The 19,301-nt window shown below is 34.3% G+C and overlaps 6 protein-coding genes across 7 annotated transcripts; 4 read left to right on the forward strand and 2 right to left on the reverse strand.

Moving 5' to 3' along the window:
* The first annotated feature begins 480 nt into the window (after positions 1–480).
* On the forward strand, positions 481–2,348 carry LOC117205420 (chitotriosidase-1-like). Its single transcript, XM_033443790.1, has 4 exons — positions 481–544; positions 734–1,395; positions 1,490–1,779; positions 1,868–2,348. The coding sequence occupies exons 1-4, from the start codon at positions 481–483 to the stop codon at positions 2,304–2,306; spliced, it is 1,455 nt and encodes a 484-aa protein (XP_033299681.1). The 3' UTR covers positions 2,307–2,348.
* A 287-nt stretch (positions 2,349–2,635) lies between these two features.
* LOC117205403 (40S ribosomal protein S16) lies at positions 2,636–3,751 on the forward strand. Its single transcript, XM_033443757.1, has 5 exons — positions 2,636–2,760; positions 2,858–2,902; positions 2,978–3,109; positions 3,347–3,461; positions 3,546–3,751. The coding sequence occupies exons 1-5, from the start codon at positions 2,752–2,754 to the stop codon at positions 3,689–3,691; spliced, it is 447 nt and encodes a 148-aa protein (XP_033299648.1). The 5' UTR covers positions 2,636–2,751; the 3' UTR covers positions 3,692–3,751.
* A 376-nt stretch (positions 3,752–4,127) lies between these two features.
* On the forward strand, positions 4,128–7,867 carry LOC117205355 (nuclear export mediator factor NEMF homolog). Its single transcript, XM_033443670.1, has 10 exons — positions 4,128–4,183; positions 4,286–4,457; positions 4,526–4,728; positions 4,807–5,885; positions 5,942–6,122; positions 6,188–6,489; positions 6,591–6,753; positions 6,840–7,137; positions 7,217–7,479; positions 7,554–7,867. The coding sequence occupies exons 1-10, from the start codon at positions 4,128–4,130 to the stop codon at positions 7,750–7,752; spliced, it is 2,916 nt and encodes a 971-aa protein (XP_033299561.1). The 3' UTR covers positions 7,753–7,867.
* A 34-nt stretch (positions 7,868–7,901) lies between these two features.
* On the reverse strand, positions 7,902–10,658 carry LOC117205356 (serine/threonine-protein kinase VRK1-like). The gene is made up of 7 exons (XM_033443671.1): positions 10,242–10,658; positions 10,033–10,085; positions 9,884–9,953; positions 9,558–9,754; positions 9,225–9,438; positions 8,455–9,152; positions 7,902–8,385 (listed from the first exon to the last, which is right to left on the reverse strand). Exons 1-7 carry the CDS (start codon positions 10,396–10,398, stop codon positions 8,257–8,259), a joined length of 1,518 nt encoding a protein of 505 aa, XP_033299562.1. The 5' UTR covers positions 10,399–10,658; the 3' UTR covers positions 7,902–8,256.
* A 253-nt stretch (positions 10,659–10,911) lies between these two features.
* LOC117205376 (serine/threonine-protein kinase greatwall) lies at positions 10,912–13,546 on the forward strand. 2 transcript variants are annotated; one of them, XM_033443716.1, is made up of 4 exons: positions 10,912–11,059; positions 11,171–11,322; positions 11,404–13,267; positions 13,356–13,546. In XM_033443716.1, exons 3-4 carry the CDS (start codon positions 11,518–11,520, stop codon positions 13,400–13,402), a joined length of 1,797 nt encoding a protein of 598 aa, XP_033299607.1. In that variant the 5' UTR covers positions 10,912–11,059; positions 11,171–11,322; positions 11,404–11,517; the 3' UTR covers positions 13,403–13,546. The 2 variants fall into 2 exon arrangements, with proteins under 2 accessions (XP_033299607.1, XP_033299606.1); XM_033443715.1 differs by having other exon boundaries at positions 10,912–11,322.
* LOC117205377 (proclotting enzyme-like) lies at positions 13,484–17,827 on the reverse strand. Its single transcript, XM_033443718.1, has 6 exons — positions 17,385–17,827; positions 15,733–16,046; positions 14,771–15,243; positions 14,252–14,526; positions 14,012–14,157; positions 13,484–13,939 (listed from the first exon to the last, which is right to left on the reverse strand). Exons 1-6 carry the CDS (start codon positions 17,572–17,574, stop codon positions 13,787–13,789), a joined length of 1,551 nt encoding a protein of 516 aa, XP_033299609.1. The 5' UTR covers positions 17,575–17,827; the 3' UTR covers positions 13,484–13,786.
* Positions 17,828–19,301: the final 1,474 nt, after the last annotated feature.

Genomic DNA, 19,301 nt, shown 5'->3' on the forward strand with positions numbered 1-19,301 from the left:
TTTTCTTTAGCTTTATTTTCTTTAGCTTTATTTTATTTCACTTTCATGTTAAAGAAGCAATAACGCAACTTATCGCAATTTGTCTTACATATGAGTCTGTATCAATTTTTAAATTAAAGAAATATTCGGAATATATATAAACGAGACGCTTGACATTATAATTATTCAAACTCCATTTTAAAGAATTTCTTTCACGTATTTTATTTTCTTAATTATAATTAATGGAATGATATCTATGGCCTTATTAAAATCGATAATCATTTAAACAAAAAATTAAAGATCGATATAAAAACGATTGAAGAATTTTAATTTATATGAAAGGAAAAATATGAAAACTTTATAATCATAGTGAGAATTTTTAATATCCATTTTGTCAGAATACCACATGTCACACTAAGTTCTTCGTTCTTTGTATATATCTCCATTGGTGAAATTTCAATTATTAATTGAACTATACTTAAAAAAATTGTTTATTTTCAGATGTCGAAGGTACTATTTCTAATTGCCTTTATAGTGTACGCTACTGCGATCATCGAGGCTGATAGTAAGTATCAAATACACGATTACTGATAAATAAATGGCAAATAATCAATACATTTATTATTTTTGAAGTTCCTTATCAGTATTTAATCAGTTCATTAATTTCGTAATACCGGATATGTTCTGTTCTTCTATGTAATTGCCATATCAAACAACTTAAGTTGCAATATCGTAATCCGTTTTTAATATTCAGAGAAGATAGTTTGTTACTATGGTAGCTGGGCAGCTTATCGTAATGGACGTGGACAATTCGAATCGACCGACATAGATCCAAATCTATGTACTCATATAATCTATACCTTCGTTGGTATTTCTGAGGATGGTAACGTTAGAATATTAGATAGCTGGCTAGATCTGCCAAACGGCCGAGATGGTTATGGAAAATTCACCAGACTTCGTCAATTGAACCCAAAAACTAAGGCTTTGATAGCAATAGGTGGTTGGAACGAAGGTTCCACGAAATATTCTAATGTTGTAGCGAATCCTAACGTACGTGCACGATTCGTTCAGAACGTGATAAAGTTTTTGAAAACGTATGATTTCGACGGTTTCGACTTCGATTGGGAATATCCGAACCAGCGTGGCGGCAAACTGGCCGACAAAGAAAACTATATTGCAATGTTGAAAGAATTAAGAGAAGAATTCGATAAACATGGTTACATTCTCAGTGTGGCGGTCGCTGCTGCCGAAGTCTCGGCTTCTAAATCTTATCTTATTTCGCAAGTTTCACAATATCCTCACATTATTAATTTAATGGCATACGACTTGAATGGATCGTGGAACAATTTCGCAGCGATTAACGCTCCTCTATATCCTTCCTCTAAGGAATCAGGAGAGCAAGCTAAGCTCAACGTGGTAAAATCGCATTCTCAGTTATCTTTAATTTTTATTGAAGTTGATAACAAAATATTCGATATATTGATTCTGAAATGAAACATTTACGTTTTAGAATTCGTCTGTTCAATATTGGCTTGAACAAGGTGCACCAGCTGACAAGCTCATTCTTGGTGTTCCCGCTTACGGTAGATCCTTTACCTTGTCGAATTCCGCGTATAATACGATAGGTTCTCCAACCATTGGTCCTGGAAAGGCTGGTCCTTATACGCGAGAAGGTGGCATGCTTGGTTACAACGAAATCTGCGAGTATATTAAGCAGGGATGGACCGTACAACGCGAGCCTGAACAACGTGTGCCTTATGCTTTCAAAGACAACCAATGGGTTGGATATGACGACGTCATGTAAGTATTCGCTTTATGAAAACATAGAAAGAAAGATAAAAAATATAGAAATAAGGATGTATAGAAAATAATATATCTATGTTCCTAGATCTCTTGAAGAGAAGGCCAAATACGTCATGTCCAAAGGACTTGGAGGTATAATGATGTGGAGCGTCGAAACGGATGACTTTCATGGCATATGTGGTGATAAATATCCGCTTCTGCGCAGCATAAACAGGGTACTGAAAGGATATGTTCCGCCTCCTTCTCCGACTTCTACTCCTACAAAATTGCCTAAACCTGATCCATCGACTGTAACAAGACCATTACCGACATCATCAACTACAGCACTGCCATCATCAACACCGTCTGACTCTGTATGCACACAGGAAGGTTTTGTTCGAGATCCAAAAGATTGTTCAATATTTTACTATTGTCAAAAAGCATACAACAAATATGTTATTAGTAGATTCCGCTGCCCCACTGATCTTGTATTTGATACATCGTTTAATGGTTGCAATTATAGACATAATGTACCTGATTGTTAGATCGATACGAATCGACCAAACGAGATGTATTTTGTAACAGAACGTAATATTTTGTATACATTTCTACACATGCTGTACTGAATTATTTAGAAAAATGTTATTGTTCTTATATAAAATTAAACTAATGTCTAATCAATATTAAATCAATATAAAATCTAATCAATACAATTATATTAATTTCCATTATTTTATCTTATTATTATTCCATTATCTTTCCATTATCAGAATTACATAAATGTAATCCTTTTTTTCCCTTTTTTCTATACTAACTTGATAATAAATATAAAACTTGTTTAATTACTAATCGATCTCGAATCGTTTTTGAATTGTGCTTATAAACGGAAGTCATTTGAAGCTTGAATTTGATTAGTGTAGTTCGTACCGAAAACATCGAGGCCGCTCAACAAACACCGTTCAACTTCCTTTCCACGACGAACTTTGCAACATGCAAAAGGTAGGTTTTTCCTATTCCAAATTCTATAAATTTTTCGTTCTGTATATGAGATAAGTATTCAATTCGATTTCAAGCTGACATTTAATTTTATTTTTAGAAACAGAAAGAACCCATACAATCAGTCCAAGTCTTCGGACGCAAAGTGAGTGTTGAGTACCAAAAAACGAGTAGGGTTATGTTTGCGCGTGTTCTTCTAAATGTACACGTTTATTTACAGAAAAGCGCAACCGCGGTCGCTTACTGCAAACGAGGCCGTGGAAATCTCCGAGTAAATGGACGTCCCCTGGAATTGGTTGAACCTCGAGTATTGCAGTATAAATTACAAGAACCTATTTTGTTACTCGGCAAAGTAAGTATTCGATAATATGTCAATTCCATTGAATTCTAAAAATATCTATCTACGTTCGTTTAAATGACAGAAAAATAACTTTCAAAATTTTCTTTATATTTTCCTGTGATGCTTTCTTATTCCGAAAATGACTGTTTATGATTATGAAAATCATAATACTGATGCGGTGCTTCATATTGACTATGTTGAGGACGTCTTTATTTTAGTAATATTATATTTATTGGATTTCTTGTATAGGAAAAGTTCTCTGGAGTTGATATTAGAGTAAGAGTAAATGGTGGTGGTCATGTAGCACAAATTTATGCTATTCGCCAAGCTATTTCTAAGGCTCTTGTGGCATATTATCAAAAGTGTAAGTATTGATGAAAGATTTAACATTAGATGCATATAAGCATATTGCAAATACATTTTATTGATGTGAAATATTTTTTTGTAGATGTTGATGAAGCAAGTAAAAAGGAAGTAAAAGATATCCTTATTCAATATGACCGTACACTTTTAGTTGCTGATCCAAGGCGGTGTGAACCAAAGAAATTTGGTGGTCCAGGTGCAAGAGCACGATACCAGAAATCTTATCGTTAACACCTGCAAATTTCATATTACACTTTATTCATATAATTGAATAAAAAAATGTAAAAAAAATTCCTTGCATTCCTTTATGTACCTATAATTTTTTGTCGTTAAATATAGCATTTCATTATGATAAAAATTTTATTTGTATAGATATATACATTAGATATAGTATACATACGTATGTTTTAAGACTACTTTTGCTTCATATTTACTGCAAGTATATTTGTAAAAGATAAATATTGCAAAAATGTGAGTTTGCACGTGTACACATATATATATATATACATATAAGTATATGGCAGCTTTCTCTCTCTCTCTCTCTCTCTGTGTGTGTGTGTGTGTGTGTGTACTGATGCGTGATACGTATGCAACGTGAGAGTTAAGTGTCAGATGAAAATAAGTTCTGTCAGTAATTTAATTAAAAAGGAATAATATATGTATAAAAATGAAAACGAGATTTAATTCCTATGACATTGCTTGTACGATATGTGAGCTGCAAAAGTAAGTAAATGTAAAAATGTTGTTTTTCGTGCATAAAGGTTAGAAGATGAAGTATGTAAGATAAGTGTTTTTAAATAATTTCATGTCAATTTTAACGTTTAGGTTTATTGGTATGCGCGTAAATCAAATCTACGATATTGATCATCGAACATATCTCATACGTCTTCAACGAAGTGAAGAAAAATGTGTCCTTTTATTAGAATCTGGTAATAGAATTCATACAACGGCATTTGAATGGCCTAAAAATGCAGTACCATCAGGATTTTCGATGAAGGTACATTATATTATAAGATCTGGACGATTTGTTTAGAAAAACATTTATTTGTCATGCTTTTTTTGTAGATGCGTAAACACCTTAAGAATAAAAGACTTGAAAGTCTCACTCAAATAGGAGTAGATCGAATGATCGATTTGCAATTTGGAAGTGGTGAAGCAGCATATCATGTAATTTTAGAATTATATGATCGTGGGAACATAGTGTTGACAGATCATAAAATGACTATTTTAAATATTTTGAGGCCTCATACAGAAGGAGATAAGATCAGGTAAGTTATAATGCAAGTTAAACATTAAGTGAAATTATTGTATAATTATGAGAGATTAAAAAAGTATGTAATGATTAGATTTGCTGTTGAAGAGAAATATAATATGGACCATGCTCATCAGAATACAATGCCACCGATAGAAAATATACAACAACACCTACAGAGTGCTAAAGCAGGAGAAAGTTTGAAAAAATTACTAAATCCTCTTGTAAAATTTGGTGCTAGTGTAATTGATCATGTTTTATTAAAACATGGATTTACGCTGGGTTGTAAAATTGGCAAAGATTTTAATGTTGCAGAACATATGCCAAAATTAATTCTGGCATTAGAATATGCAAATGAAATGATGGATTTTGCTAGAAAAAATGTTTCAAAAGGTTACATTATCCAAAAAAAAGAATCAAAACCAACTGCAGATGGCAAAGAAGACTTCATATATACCAATATTGAATTTCAGCCATTTTTATTTGAACAATATACAGATTATCCATACAAGGAATTTGATTCTTTTGATGTTGCAGTAGATGAATATTTTTCCACAATGGAAGGTCAAAAGTTGGACTTAAAAGCTTTGCAACAAGAACGAGATGCCCTTAAAAAATTAGAAAATGTAAAAAAGGATCATGATCAAAGATTAATAAATTTAGAGAAAACTCAAGAATTAGATAAACAAAAAGCTGAACTAATTTCTAGAAATCAAACTTTGGTGGACAATGCTATATTAGCCATACAAAGTGCCCTTGCCAATCAAATGGCTTGGCCTGATATAAAAGTGCTGTTAAAAGAAGCAGAGAGCAGAGGAGATCCAGTTGCATCTGCAATTAAACAACTAAAATTAGAAACAAATCATATTTCTTTACTATTACATGATCCTTATGAAGATAGTGATGAAGAATCAGAATTAAAACCTATGTTAATTGACATTGATTTAGCACATACAGCTTTTGGAAATGCTACAAAGTATTATAATCAAAAGAGATCGGCAGCTAAAAAGCAACAAAGAACAATAGAATCGCAAGATAAGGCCCTAAAATCGGCAGAAAAGAAGATAAAACAAACGCTAAAAGAAGTCCAAACTATTCACAGTATTAACAAACTAAGGAAAATATATTGGTTTGAAAAATTTTATTGGTTTATTAGTTCTGAGAATTATCTTGGTAAGTCGATAAAAAACATATAATATTTATGATAAAATAATTTTGTGACTTTGTAGTTATTGGTGGAAGGGATCAACAGCAAAATGAATTGATAGTAAAGAGATACCTTAAGTCTGGAGATATATATGTTCACGCGGATTTAACTGGTGCTAGTTCTGTAGTTATTAAAAATCCTGGTAGTGACTCAGTGCCTCCAAAAACTTTAGCTGAAGCGGGCACAATGGCTGTTGCTTACAGGTACATAAATGCTTATATCTTACTAATATGTCTTTATTATAAAAACATTATAATTTTTATATTAGTATTGCATGGAATGCTAAAGTAGTAGCAGGGGCATGGTGGGTCAATAATGATCAAGTATCTAAAACGGCTCCAACTGGTGAATATCTTACTACTGGATCCTTTATGATTCGTGGAAAAAAGAATTACCTACCACATTGTCAATTAGTGATGGGGTTAGGATTTTTATTTTGTTTAGAAGAAAGTTCAATTGAAAGACATAAAGATGAAAGAAGAGTCAGAATTATTGATGATGAAAGTGAACACACAGATTCTCTTATTGAAGAAGATAGAGAAATCGAATTAATAGGGGATTCCGAAGAAGGTAAAATGTTATGTTATATAAATGTATAAATGATACGTAAATGCATAAAAAGATAAATTTCATTATTATTAATTCATATTGTATACCTTTATATTAAATAGATGAGCAGTCTGAAAATAAGAATAATTTAAATCCTATTCAAGAGGAATCTAAAGTAGATATAATTATGGAAGAAAATAATGTTAATCAAGATGTTAGTGATGAAGAAAATAATCTAGTTCAATTTCCCGATACACAAATTAGAATTGACGTTTCTGGTTCAAAGTAAATTCTATGATTTATTCATCGTAATTTTTTATGTTTAAAAATTATGTTACTTATATAATTAATTATTGAAATAACATTTATAGGGTGAAATTACATGTTGACAATAATCAGTCAACAGTGATGCCACAAAAGGATTTAGATGTAATTTATTTAGGTGATGATAAGCCCGTAATAATAAATGCTGTGAATATGCAAAAGAGTTCTAAAATAAAACAGAAGCTTCCTCTTAAAAAAGACAATAAAGAAAAGATTGAGATAGAACCTAAAAAAAACGATCAGGTTGTTTTAAAACGAGGACAAAAAGGCAGGTTAAAAAAAATGAAAGAAAAATATAAAGATCAAGATGAAGAAGATAGAAAATTATCTATGCAAGTTCTTCAAGTAAATATTATCTCTTAGTAATTAATGACATTTATGCTACAAAAAAGAGCTTCTCACATAATAATGTAATGATCCTTAGTCAGCAGGTGCTGCAAAAGAAAATAAAAGAAAAAATAAAAATAAAGATCCATCTGGACCAAAGCAACAAACAAAGAAGAAGGGTATGGCGAAACCAGTTGCACCACAAAATATTCAAATTGTAGAAAACATTGAAGAAGAAGATCCAGGTCCTGGACCCGAAGTAAATATGTTAGATCAGTTAACAGGAAAACCTGTTTCAGAAGATGAATTGTTATTTGCTGTGCCCGTTATAGCACCCTACAACACTGTATTAAATTATAAGTAAGCTAAACAGGTTTATTTTTATATAAAATTACACTAAAATTTTTATTTACTATATATTTACAATATTTTAGATTTAAGGTAAAGCTAACGCCAGGTACAGGTAAGAGAGGAAAAGCAGCTAAGACTGCTATGACAGTTTTTATGAAAGATAAAGAAATCACTTCAAAAGAAAAAGACTTATTAAAAGCTGTAAGAGAGGAAACAATAGCTAGAAATATTCCCGGAAAAGTCAAGATAAGTGCACCGCAGATACAGAAGTTTAAAAAATAAGTGTCCAAGTACAATTTGTAAACATTGTTAATAAACAAACATGTATTTGTATATGTATATATAAAGTGATTTACTCGTACAGAAGTTATATATCGATAAATCTTTTTAACTAATACTTTGTTTGTTTAAGACTTGAATATTATGCCATCATTTTAAACAACTTACATAATGTACTTTATTCTTGCATAAATATAAAAGATCAATTCTGGTTAACAATTAGCACAGAATTACATAAATTACTAATTCTACAATTATATTTTGTACAATTCCTTATTGTATTTATCAAAATATATTGATTTCTTCAAGCAATGCAAATTAGTACGATATGATTATAAAATATGAAATGCACTTGCAAATGGTACACTTCTTTTGCACAATCAAAATATCAATAGTTTTATAAATTTCGCTATAAATACAATAATATACAAAACTCATCCAAATACGATTTCTAATGCGTATAAACGCATTTGAAACATACACATTTATTTCACATTTATATTAAAATTATGTACTAAACATATCCTCATCAGAAACACTTTCATCCATTAGTACATTTTTTCGTCGACTTCTTGTATTTTTAAGTGATACGCTTGGAACATTGATGGGCCGTGATTTAGTACCTTTTGATGTGATCTACATAAATAATATATAAAGTAATACATGTACATATATGCTATTAAATTTAAAAGGTGCACATATTACCTCTGGTTCAGAATCCGATTCTATGATACGATTTCTATTAATTCTTTCCTTGCTTTTAACTGAAGTCTTTTTGACTGGATTTTTTTTAACTGGGCTCTTCTCATTATATGTACTTACAGAACTGGGGATCTTTTTTGCTTTTTTAATTATTTTTATATCATATTCTTCATCAGAATCAATCTCATCCAATACTAGTTTAATATCCTTTAAACCACCACGTTTTTTGTCTATTACAATTCCTACAGTACTATCATCAAGATTTTTCATAGGACTCGAATTTTTTATTGATTGTATACGAGGACTTCTCCTATTTTTCTCGACAGTTCTTTTCACTTTTTGTGGAGTAGATTTTGGAATTACTTCATTCTGAGAATTAACATCACTGTTAAATTCCAGTTTTCCATCTGGTTTATGTGATAATTGTTTTAATCCTTCGGTCAGTATTTTTTTAAACTTTTCATAATCTGGTGTTTCATTAAACTTAATACTTGCTAATAAAGTCATGTACTTATATATAGTACTTGGAACTGATTTATGGAAAGACTTATCTAAAAATTCTGAAATATTATCAAAAGCTCTTTCTTTCTGTTTTTGTACTGTAACTGAGTCTGATAAATCTTTCTCCCATAAGAGTGAACCGCATAACCACTGAATCATATTGTAACCCAAAATTTCGAAATCACCGCGCATTGTCGGTACTAAAATATGTAAAAATATGTATCTTATTAAAATTATATTATTTGGTACATTAAATTTCATAGAATGATTACCTCCCATATGAGCATCTCTACTGGTGTATTCAATGGTTCCATTATGTGCTTTTTTTGGGTCTAGTTTATATTCATTTTTTGTAGTATAATGAGAAGCCAATCCAAAATCTACTAGATAAACTCGATTTTGAGATTTTAAGTCTAATAGTAAATTAGCTCCTTTTATATCTGCATGTACATATGTTTTATAATGAATATATTCTAATACATTTACCTAAAAAATGTTTAGATATAATATAAAATGTAATAATTCATTTTTAAAAAATAATAGTTATAATGCTTAAATTGATTTATAAACTAATGAATTAAGCTGTTTTTTGGATTGCCTCTTACTATTTGTAAAGCTATTTTGTATACTGTGTGTTCTGGAAATCTTCTATTATTTGCTTCAAACAGTTTCCATAAATCTGTGCCATACCGATCCATTATTATAAATCGATATTTTATGTTTTTATATTCATGACTTCCAGAACCAATATATTGTGGCATACCAAGAGTTGTAAGTTTCTTTTTCTGTTTCCAACTATTAACTAAAATCAATCATATAATACTCTTTCCTTCTTTATACTAATTTATCATAAAATGTAAAGTAAAATGGAAGAAGTGAATCTACATATCAAAGTAATTCATATTTAAATATTAAAATTTGAACAACTTACTCTCATCTGATTTAGCATTTCTCATATAAAAATGCATTTCTACAAACAATGGTCCATTTCCGTGTGGTTCCTAAAATTTTGAAAATGTAAAGGATTTCACATGGAACAAATCATCAAATGATACATAGATAGAAGCCATTAATACTTACAATTTTAATTACATTAGTATATTCTTTTGGAGTTTTCCCATTATAAGGTGCAGCTGTAATTGTTATTAAAAATTAAATGATTATCCTTTCTGTATATATTTTCTACTAATACACGATAAATTATAAAATATAAGAGGAAGTATAAAGAATGTACTTATTATAAAGAGCATAAGAGTAGTAATAGATCAATGTTAAATATGAATATATACCAGAATAAATTTCACCAAAACCTCCGATACCGATCGACTTGCCAAGAATCCATTGCTTTTTTGCCATATCTGTTAATATCTCACCGACAGATATCGGATCTGGCAATTTATATGCTCCTTTTTTCTTAGGTGCTCTTTTTATCACTTTTTCAGTCATTATAAGGTTATCAAAAAAGTACTGTTACAATATGTATAGAATTGCGTGGTGTTTACGAAGGAAAAGATACACGATTAACAATAATTTTAAGTACTATATAATAATATTTAAACAAATTGACGAATTTTTACTTAAATAAATATTTTGCACACTATACATCGAGCAACGACTGTTGTTCGTTCACAATTGCAGAGCTCTTGAGCTGCTGCAAATACAAAAAATTTTATGGCGGGAATTGTACGTCTTCAGTGCAACCGTTTCAAGATGACGGAAGTTCCTATGCACACAAAAATATTATTAAAAAATCCATTGATTGTGATGTATATAATAAATTTAAATTCATTATTTTTTCTAACCATAGTAAAATTTGCTGTTAGTCATTAAGTACATTTAGTTTATATTATATAACGTTAGTTAGTAAGAAAGAATTATCGTTGGCGGTTCTGATTACTTCAAGCCGCTTGAAGTATTCAACAATGTACTTTCTTGTCACGTGGTCGCACAGATGTTGATTTTCAAATATGTCAGATAACCGTTAAAGTTAATTTACGTACATAAGTGGAAGACATAAAATGTAGAAGAACGATGAATAAAACTTCAGTCTTTTTGTATTGCCGAATTATTTTATAAATCGAAGTTTCGATATTTTAAATTTCGTTACGTAAGTTTGTAATTCGTTGGAATTAAGTTAGGTTATTTTTTTAAATGGAAGAAGCGGCGATTGATTCGCCAAATTTACGTCTAAATGGTAATGAACAAATTAATGAAACAGACGACGAAAATTCTTGTGCAAATTACAATGACTCAGAAAGTGAACGTGAAATACTATCTGGGGAGTGTACGCCGCAACAGGGATCGGCAAGCAGGCAAATCAACAATTCTATCTTTAACACCATATCTAAAATTGTTAATCCCACAGCAAAGGTAAATATATATTATTATTTAATCAGTATTGTTTAAATATCAAAACTGACTTTACTACTTGATATTGTATTTACTGTTTAGGTACCAGAAATACAGGATTTTAAGATTGTGAAACCAATTAGCCGTGGCGCATTTGGCAAAGTTTTCCTTGGATATAAAAAGTCAAACTCTGAAAAAGTATATGCTATTAAAGTAATGAAGAAAAATGAGATGATAAATAAGAATATGGCTTCGCAAGTGATCATTGAAAGGAATGCATTAGCTTTAACACATAGTCCATATTGTGTACAATTATTTTATTCATTGCAATCCATTAGTAGCATTTATTTAGTAATGGAATACATGGTGGGTGGAGATCTTAAAAGCTTGCTTGGTGTATATGGTTACATGGAAGAGTCCATGGCAGCTTTCTATACTGCAGAAGTATGTCTTGCTTTGGAATATCTTCATTCCCATGGAATTGTACATAGGGATTTAAAACCAGATAATATGCTCTTGTCGAAAGAAGGACATGTCAAGCTGACAGATTTTGGGCTTAGTAAAATATCTTTACATAGAGATCTCGAAATATCGGATTTAGTTAATTGCACACCTAGTCTTTGCGCTAGGACTCCTGGACAGCTTCTTTCATTGACGTCGCATTTATCTTTTGGTTCTGGACAAAAATCCACGAGTGAATCTAATCTTAGCGATAGAAGTACACCTGGTGTTAATTTACTTTCTGCTCTGCAACAAAATTGTACCAAAACCCAAGTATCACCGATTTCGGTAGCTTCTTCCATTGTCACGTCAGGAGATTATTCCCTAGTGTCTGGTATTACTCCTTTTCAATCAGCAGAAGATCTTCAGTTAACGAAACATCAGAAAAATGTTATTGTTGAGAACATCGACTATGACCAAGAAAGTAGCTCTGGGAGTTATCATACATGCGAAGCGACTTCGGTTCGAGTGAATAGTCAATTGAATCAAAATTTAGAAGATGAGGACGAATCCACGCTAGAGGCTGAACAATCTCAGCAACCTCTCCCTCATATTAGTCCATTAAGTACATGTACGCTTACTAGAGGCGCGAAACGAAAAAGAGCTGCAAGTGTAACAACAGGCCTAACATGTGAATTAAATGCAATAGATTTAGATCTCGACAAAACACCAAAACGAAAGAATCGTGGTTGCATATTTTCTAGGAGTCCGATCAATTCTACTATCTCCGAATCGATAAAACAAACTAACAATAGTACTGATATTGCTAAAGTACAAGAAAGCGGAAGAGTTGCATTCAGTACACCAGTGTCATTTGTGAAACAGAGATGTTACAGTGAAGAAAATGAGGACAAATGTGAGGAAAGAACAGCACGTTTGATTAAGACAACACGATTTCAACTTCCAATGGCTCATACGTCGCAGTCGGCTCCTGAGATACCTGTAGGCGATAACTTGGACAAGCATCGGTCGCCTCAAGGCATATCTCCTATAAAGACACCGGCATCTTCTGGTAATAGTTACACACCTTACAGAACTCCCAAATCGGTAAGAAGAGCCGGTGTTAATCGGTCAGATGATCGCATACTTGGAACTCCTGATTATCTCGCTCCAGAATTACTCTTGAAACAAGGTCATGGATATGCGGTGGACTGGTGGGCTTTAGGTGTATGCCTGTTTGAGTTTTGCACCGGTGTTCCGCCGTTTAATGACGAAACACCACAGGCTGTGTTTTCCAATATTCTCGCCAGAGACATTCCTTGGCCAGAGGAAGAGGAAGCTTTGTCGACGGCTGCTGTAGAAGCCATAGATGCCCTTCTCACTTTGGATCAATATGAACGTCCTTCTGCGCAAGAAGTGCGAGTTATGAAACTTTTCCAGAATTTTGCCTGGGACGAGCCGCTGAAAGCGACGCCCCCTTTTATACCGCAACCCGATGATAATTACGATACATGCTATTTTCAAGGTAATTTTAAATTATACAGCATATTACGAAGAATAACGTTATCAGTCTGATGTCTGATTACTAAACCTTGTTTTTGTTTGTTTTCTAGCACGGAACATCATGCAACATTTAAATGTGAGCAATTGCGACACATAATACTTCAAGTATAGCATTGATGGGAAAATAGATATCTACGGCCTACTTTGTGACAGGAATAACATAACGTAAAGATTGTTATAGTATTAAACTATTTTTTATATAGTTGTACATGTATAGTACTATAAAATATTTTGTTACAATGTAGAATTCTTGTGTAATTACTTATCCTTGGATGAATGTTCCGCTTGAAAGCGGTTCGTGAAACAAATTGCACAAGAATAAATTGTAAGAATGATATCGTTTTTATTTATGTAAAAAATTTTTAGTAGTCTATGAATTTCGTTATTTTACATGACGCCATGTCGAGTTCGATGATGCGAGGGTGAAGATTACGAATAACAAAATACTTAAGTAGGACTAATGTATCTTCTAGCGCGAGTTTCACTTTAAATTTTTTTGAATCCAAGGCAGGAAATGCGTCACTCTGGTGTATACGCCAGGATATTGACCTTTTCCGCATCCAATACCCCAGCTGACGATACCTACTTGCGTCCAGCGGCCATCGTTCACCATTAAAGGACCACCGCTGTCGCCCTGTTAAATAAAAAATATGTTGTGAAAAAATTCAAGCTTGATGATGCAACAAAATAATTTTACAATACAAACCGAGCAGGAATCTTTTGCAGCTCGACCTGCACACAAGAAACTATCCACGATACCACCAGGTGCTGCTGCACCGTATTTTAATTTGCATTCATTGTTCGACCAGATAGGTATTGACACCTTTTGCAGTATTGCTGGTTGTGGTCCACCTTAAAAATTAAAATATTTCAAAGTTGTGAATTTTCCTGAAAGTTAGAAACTTTATGAACGTAATTTTAGTGTTTCACGGTTTTATTGTCTTACTTTCTCTCAAAGAGCCCCAGCCAATGACTGTAGCAGTGCATCCAATGTATAATTGCGGGCCACTCGGTAGGCAGATGGGTCGTATTTCTTTCGTGAATGGAACAGGTTCATTGAGGGTGAGCAATGCGATATCGTTGTACAGAGTGCGTGCGTTGAAACCTCTGTGTCTAACTACTCGTTTAACTCGTCGTTCGATGTGTGAGATCTCCGTGTTCGTTTTGATATTGTAGTCTCCCAGACGGACCGTTAATCTTGCTACGTCCCAGGAATTCATGCTAGAAGTATAGTAATCAAGATTTATTTGTATGCTTAAACTCTATGCAACTGTATCTCCTTTTTTCCTGGGGACATGTAATTTTTCCATAAATCCATCATTCTGATAATTATTATTTATTACAGGAGAAGATTATGGAAGCGCAAATATGAAGTACGGAAGAAGATTGTCGAAGCACAAATACCATACACAAATACGAAGACCAGATGATTTTGTCATGCGGGTCCGTCTTTCGGAGGACTTACTTGGCAACGCAATGAGCTGCGGTGAGAATGTGTCTATCATCGATGAGCGAACCACCGCAAAACTGTCGACCACCGTTGAAGAGCGCCGCTATCCAAGGCCATTCGCCAGGGACAGCATTCTGACCGCCTACGATCCGTTCCTGGTCTTGATTACCATTCTTCGCTCCGCATTGAGACGTATCTATGTTCGAAATAGTTCCTAGGGGTTTCTCGCTGGTGGTTGACACGAACGACGTACTTGGTGGCCACCAGGCGGGTTTCTTCGTCGGCCAGGTCGTTGCGATGCTAGGTTTTTTTGATGTTAGAACTGGTTTTATCGTAGAGAACGTCGGCAATTCGAACGATGGATGAGTAGGTAGCGGTGGTATGGTATGATCAGGTGGATGAGTGGGAATCGGTGGTGGCCAGGAACCTGGTGTCTGCGGTCTTGGTTTCACGGTCATATCTTCGTCTTTCTTATCGGTACTCTCTTCCTGAAATATCGAACGAGAATCTTCATGAAATATTAAACAATACCGTTTCAATGAGAGTAACGGGACATGTAGTAGCGAGAGTCGAAGATTTCACGGCGAACAATGGCTAAATGCGAATTGGACACGGTAGTAAAGTAGAGTCGTAAAAATCTGTTTGCGAAACCGCATTGTTCGATAGATACACCCGTGGTGTGACTTTCTATGTTAGATAGATCGTTTTCGATTCGTATCACGTATTATTTTTACGAGTTCCTGGTAACTAACTAAGATCTATAATTCCATTAGAGAAATCACGAAAAGAAACGTGAAGAAACACTTGGTTTCAGTAACACGTTTTGTTTAGCAGATTGCAGATTTTTATGCATTTTAGGAAAATTTAAACGTGCCAAATATCCAAAGTAAACTGTTATCATAAAATTTGCATAAACATATGTAGTCTGCGCACCATAAATTCATATTTATAATTATTTACCAGAGTATGCTATTTACCTGAGCATTTTCTATAGTAGGATCTTCGTTATTATCTGACGGTGGTGTAACGACCGGAAGTATATTGGAGCAACAAATTCCAAAATTTGTTTGTCTATTATCCCGTACATAGCTGCAGGTGTCGTAAACACCGAGAACCCAGCCATCAAGAGCGCTCAGATCAGGGATTTTAAAATATGGATAGCATTCTTTGAAGCTGGTACAACGACCAACTTCGCCTTTCGACGTGAGGCAGGAGTCGCTGTTGGAAACTCCATTCCACAGAATACCACGACCGTCTCTCGTCTCGAGCCGAACGTCCGTATCACTGGCAGCTAAATAAGAGAACGATAAGTTTCGGTTCGTTGTATTTTAAATGACAAAATTAATTATTTCGTCGGTCAGGTATTTCTTTTCTAATGCTAATTTCACTCGCCTTTTTCCAAGTTGTTCGTGATCGGTTTACGAACGTGTTTAACGAAGAATCTACTTACACCAAGAATATAGCACGTAGAACCGTGTTTACATGTGTGAATGAACAATGTCTGACAAAGAATGACACATCGTCTACCGTTGTAATGAATGCAGATTGTCCGTGTCGTGTAATGGTATGTATCTGCGTGACATGTTCGTAAGAAAACAATGTGATTGATACTTCATGAATCTTTCTATTTTTTTATTTTGTCATTTCTTCCTTCATTAATAAAGAAAGATATAAAAAAGAAAGATATAAAAAAGAAAGATATAAAAAAAGTGTATCTTTATGTCTCATCAAAGTGGTAATATTGATTGGAGTGGCAGTATTAAGATTAAATAGTCTGTAATATTCTAACATCTTTATCGATATTTGTAGATACACATCAATCTGGACGGTACAAACATAATCTTATCATGTTGCACGCGATTTGCACGCGAAATCTTAATTGCTGTACAGATTCAGAGAGTAACCCACTTCACTTCCGGTGAGATGAAGATCAATTCGTTATATCATCGAATGTTATTAAGCCGATTGGTCAAGACAGTCGTATCACAATAGAATTCCATCCAGATTCTTGACAGCGAGTTCGCTGACCCACAGGCTGACACACAGGTGCACACATACGGCGATACGCGCGCCTGGAAGACTTCCGTTCGCCGTGTATGGAACGCACGCATGATCGATCACATGTCGCAACTCGCCTTCGATAATTCTCACGTATCGTTATCATCGCGACGAGCAAATTCGAATGCCACCGTGGTTTCGTGCAACGAACCCGAACGAGTTCCCTATCTCTGTTCCTCCAGTCACGATCCTTCCAGGTGATTGATACTCAGCCATCAACGAGGCGCTCAACGATACCGTGACAGGCTAATCGATGTTAATTGCTACCATTAGTTACTCTGTTCAAACATCTTCGTGAACGTATAACTACCTAAAGACTAAAACAGTCTCCTCTTTGGTTAAATTTTCTATTGTATATGGATCAATTTTGCAAAAAGACGCATATGAATTAATTTTGCAGAAAGACGTATACGGATCAATTTTCAAGAAGACGAATTTCTTCGCTTCTTCGATCAAAAGTTTAACGATGTCAAGCAATCCTCTAGAATTCTTACCTACTCAGTTTATTTAAATATGGATTGCAACGAACTGAATTGTGTATAGGTTGAGGAAACCACCCGTTGGCACTCACCGTCAATGATCACCGCGTTATCATCCTCCTCCCCTTGTTGGACTTCTTCGAACGACGACTCAGAAACGATTGATTTACTTTTTGGATTATTAGCTTCTATGCTACCAGAGATCAACAAAATTGTAACAATAGTCTGTATGACGAGCAACAGTAGCGTCGTTAGCGACGACGCTCGATGTCGTCGGTTCATCCCCAGAGAAACGGAAACAAGCGAGATAAGAACGCGTAACGAGAAGGAGCACAAGTATGTTCAAGGCTCTGTGTTACCGGTAGGGATCCTGGGACCGCCACTAAGTTGCTAAGCTGCTGAATAGCCGGTGCTCGTGCTTATAACGGGCTTGTCCTCCCCTCTCGTGGATCGACGCTGTTCTTTGCCCCCGGTAGGCTCGACACAAGGCACGAGACACCATCGAGTTCTTCTCGTCTTCTTCTAGCGGGCGTGCGAACACCTCGAGGCATCTGCGCGGAGCACACCGCGAAGAAAAAGGGTGGGCGGACCATGCGATGCCAGAATCGGAGCTGACGGTATGCTAATTTTTGGCAGATTGAAAGATCCAACCGGCTTCGGCCTATCCTGGTTCGGTCACGTTACGTTCGTTTTGCATCGGATGTTTGAGTGCTTCTTCGGAAGTTTCTTACGCTCCATGGTATAGATCCTCTGTTTACTCTTTACGATTAAGTTATATCCGACGTGTTTTTATATTTTTATATTTTGCAGTTTATTTATTTCCTTCCTCGTGGTGGTAATGGACAGCGTAAAACATCTTTGCTGGTACCATATTATATTTGTTATACGTCCTCCAATTTAGGATTTCTTTCATTTGTTGTGTAAGTTACAAAAAATATAAATTCGTGTAATAATAACACTCGTTTACAATATTACACGGAGATCACCATCGCTAGCAATTTAAATTACAATCTTACTAATATAAACAATGCTCTACTTTTATGAACAGATTTTTGTTTCTATTGACAACGAATCACACGCTGTTGACAAAGGATATTTTTCTTATCGTACTGAACATGATCAGACGGAGCACTGGTCGATCAATCAACTAATCATTCGATTAATGACAACGGAACAGCTGTCAATCGTCCACGAAGAGCTCGTTTTACAGCCTGTTACATCGGACAATCATTTTTCCTTCCCGGTATAATGAATATTCTGTCGATAATACGATTTATTGGTACGCTTCGACGATTGTATCTAATTTCTACGTTCGCTAACGGACAACTGTACTGTTAGTCGATATGAATCAGGAATATATAATGGAATTTGTACAACAAAATTCGTTCTGGATTCGCGGTCGAGACAGTTTCAATAGAAATTCACTGATTATGTAAGTGGTGTGACGGAACCGGCTTAACTTTGATTTGTGTTGTCGCATGAAACCCGGTGCCGATCGTGAATGTCGAGTTCATAGGCATTTGCATAGAGAGTACGATCCTCGTGTTGGCCTTGAAGAGGCCGAGGAGAAGGCTGCACGTAAGGGACGGCCGTGAACTTGCCAATCGCGTGTTCCTCGTGCACCATCGCTAATGCCAACGTACGCGTGCATTTCCCTCTGACCACAATGAATGGAATTTCTTCAAACCATGCGTGTATCGTTTTCTTGATATCGGTCAGATAACTTTTTTTGTTTTCTATCCCAATCTTTTTTTAACGTCTCTTAATCGGAATATAACATATTTGATATTGTAAAACTTGGTAAATCTGTTTTCATTGATTTTTTGACTTTGATATGATATGATCAAAAAGGAAGTAATTTTCTAAATCTATACTAACTGTTAAAATTAAGTAACAGATGTACGAAGTTTAGTTTATCGATATTATTAAAATATTGAATTTAAATGGATAGCAAGAATATCTGTTTAATCTGAAAATGAAATAGAAATTTTGGTGATATGTTGGCCAAA

Source organism: Bombus bifarius, unplaced genomic scaffold (genome assembly GCF_011952205.1).
Source record: "Bombus bifarius isolate JDL3187 unplaced genomic scaffold, Bbif_JDL3187 scf7180000007990, whole genome shotgun sequence".
In the NCBI taxonomy this organism is placed as follows: Eukaryota; Metazoa; Arthropoda; class Insecta; order Hymenoptera; family Apidae; genus Bombus; species Bombus bifarius.

Coding starts and splice junctions, on each gene's coding strand:
- LOC117205403 (XM_033443757.1), top strand. Junction 2,903..2,977: donor TCCAAGTCTTCGGACGCAAA/GTGAGTGTTGAG, acceptor GTTTATTTACAG/AAAAGCGCAACCGCGGTCGC. Junction 3,110..3,346: donor CTATTTTGTTACTCGGCAAA/GTAAGTATTCGA, acceptor TTTCTTGTATAG/GAAAAGTTCTCTGGAGTTGA.
- LOC117205420 (XM_033443790.1), top strand. CDS start 481: ATGTCGAAGGTACTATTTCTAATTGCCTTTATAGTGTACGCTACTGCG. Junction 545..733: donor TGCGATCATCGAGGCTGATA/GTAAGTATCAAA, acceptor TTTAATATTCAG/AGAAGATAGTTTGTTACTAT. Junction 1,396..1,489: donor AGCAAGCTAAGCTCAACGTG/GTAAAATCGCAT, acceptor TTTACGTTTTAG/AATTCGTCTGTTCAATATTG.
- LOC117205356 (XM_033443671.1), bottom strand. CDS start 10,398: ATGACTGAAAAAGTGATAAAAAGAGCACCTAAGAAAAAAGGAGCATAT. Junction 9,755..9,883: donor AAATGCTAAATCAGATGAGA/GTAAGTTGTTCA, acceptor GATTGATTTTAG/TTAATAGTTGGAAACAGAAA. Junction 8,386..8,454: donor AATCGGATTCTGAACCAGAG/GTAATATGTGCA, acceptor TTATTTATGTAG/ATCACATCAAAAGGTACTAA.
- LOC117205377 (XM_033443718.1), bottom strand. CDS start 17,574: ATGAACCGACGACATCGAGCGTCGTCGCTAACGACGCTACTGTTGCTC. Junction 14,527..14,770: donor GCAGCTCATTGCGTTGCCAA/GTAAGTCCTCCG, acceptor CTATACTTCTAG/CATGAATTCCTGGGACGTAG. Junction 14,158..14,251: donor CTGGGGCTCTTTGAGAGAAA/GTAAGACAATAA, acceptor TTAATTTTTAAG/GTGGACCACAACCAGCAATA.
- LOC117205355 (XM_033443670.1), top strand. CDS start 4,128: ATGAAAACGAGATTTAATTCCTATGACATTGCTTGTACGATATGTGAG. Junction 4,729..4,806: donor ACAGAAGGAGATAAGATCAG/GTAAGTTATAAT, acceptor TGTAATGATTAG/ATTTGCTGTTGAAGAGAAAT. Junction 7,138..7,216: donor TATCTATGCAAGTTCTTCAA/GTAAATATTATC, acceptor AATGATCCTTAG/TCAGCAGGTGCTGCAAAAGA.
- LOC117205376 (XM_033443715.1), top strand. CDS start 11,104: ATGGAAGAAGCGGCGATTGATTCGCCAAATTTACGTCTAAATGGTAAT. Junction 11,323..11,403: donor TTGTTAATCCCACAGCAAAG/GTAAATATATAT, acceptor TTTACTGTTTAG/GTACCAGAAATACAGGATTT. Junction 13,268..13,355: donor CGATACATGCTATTTTCAAG/GTAATTTTAAAT, acceptor TTTGTTTTCTAG/CACGGAACATCATGCAACAT.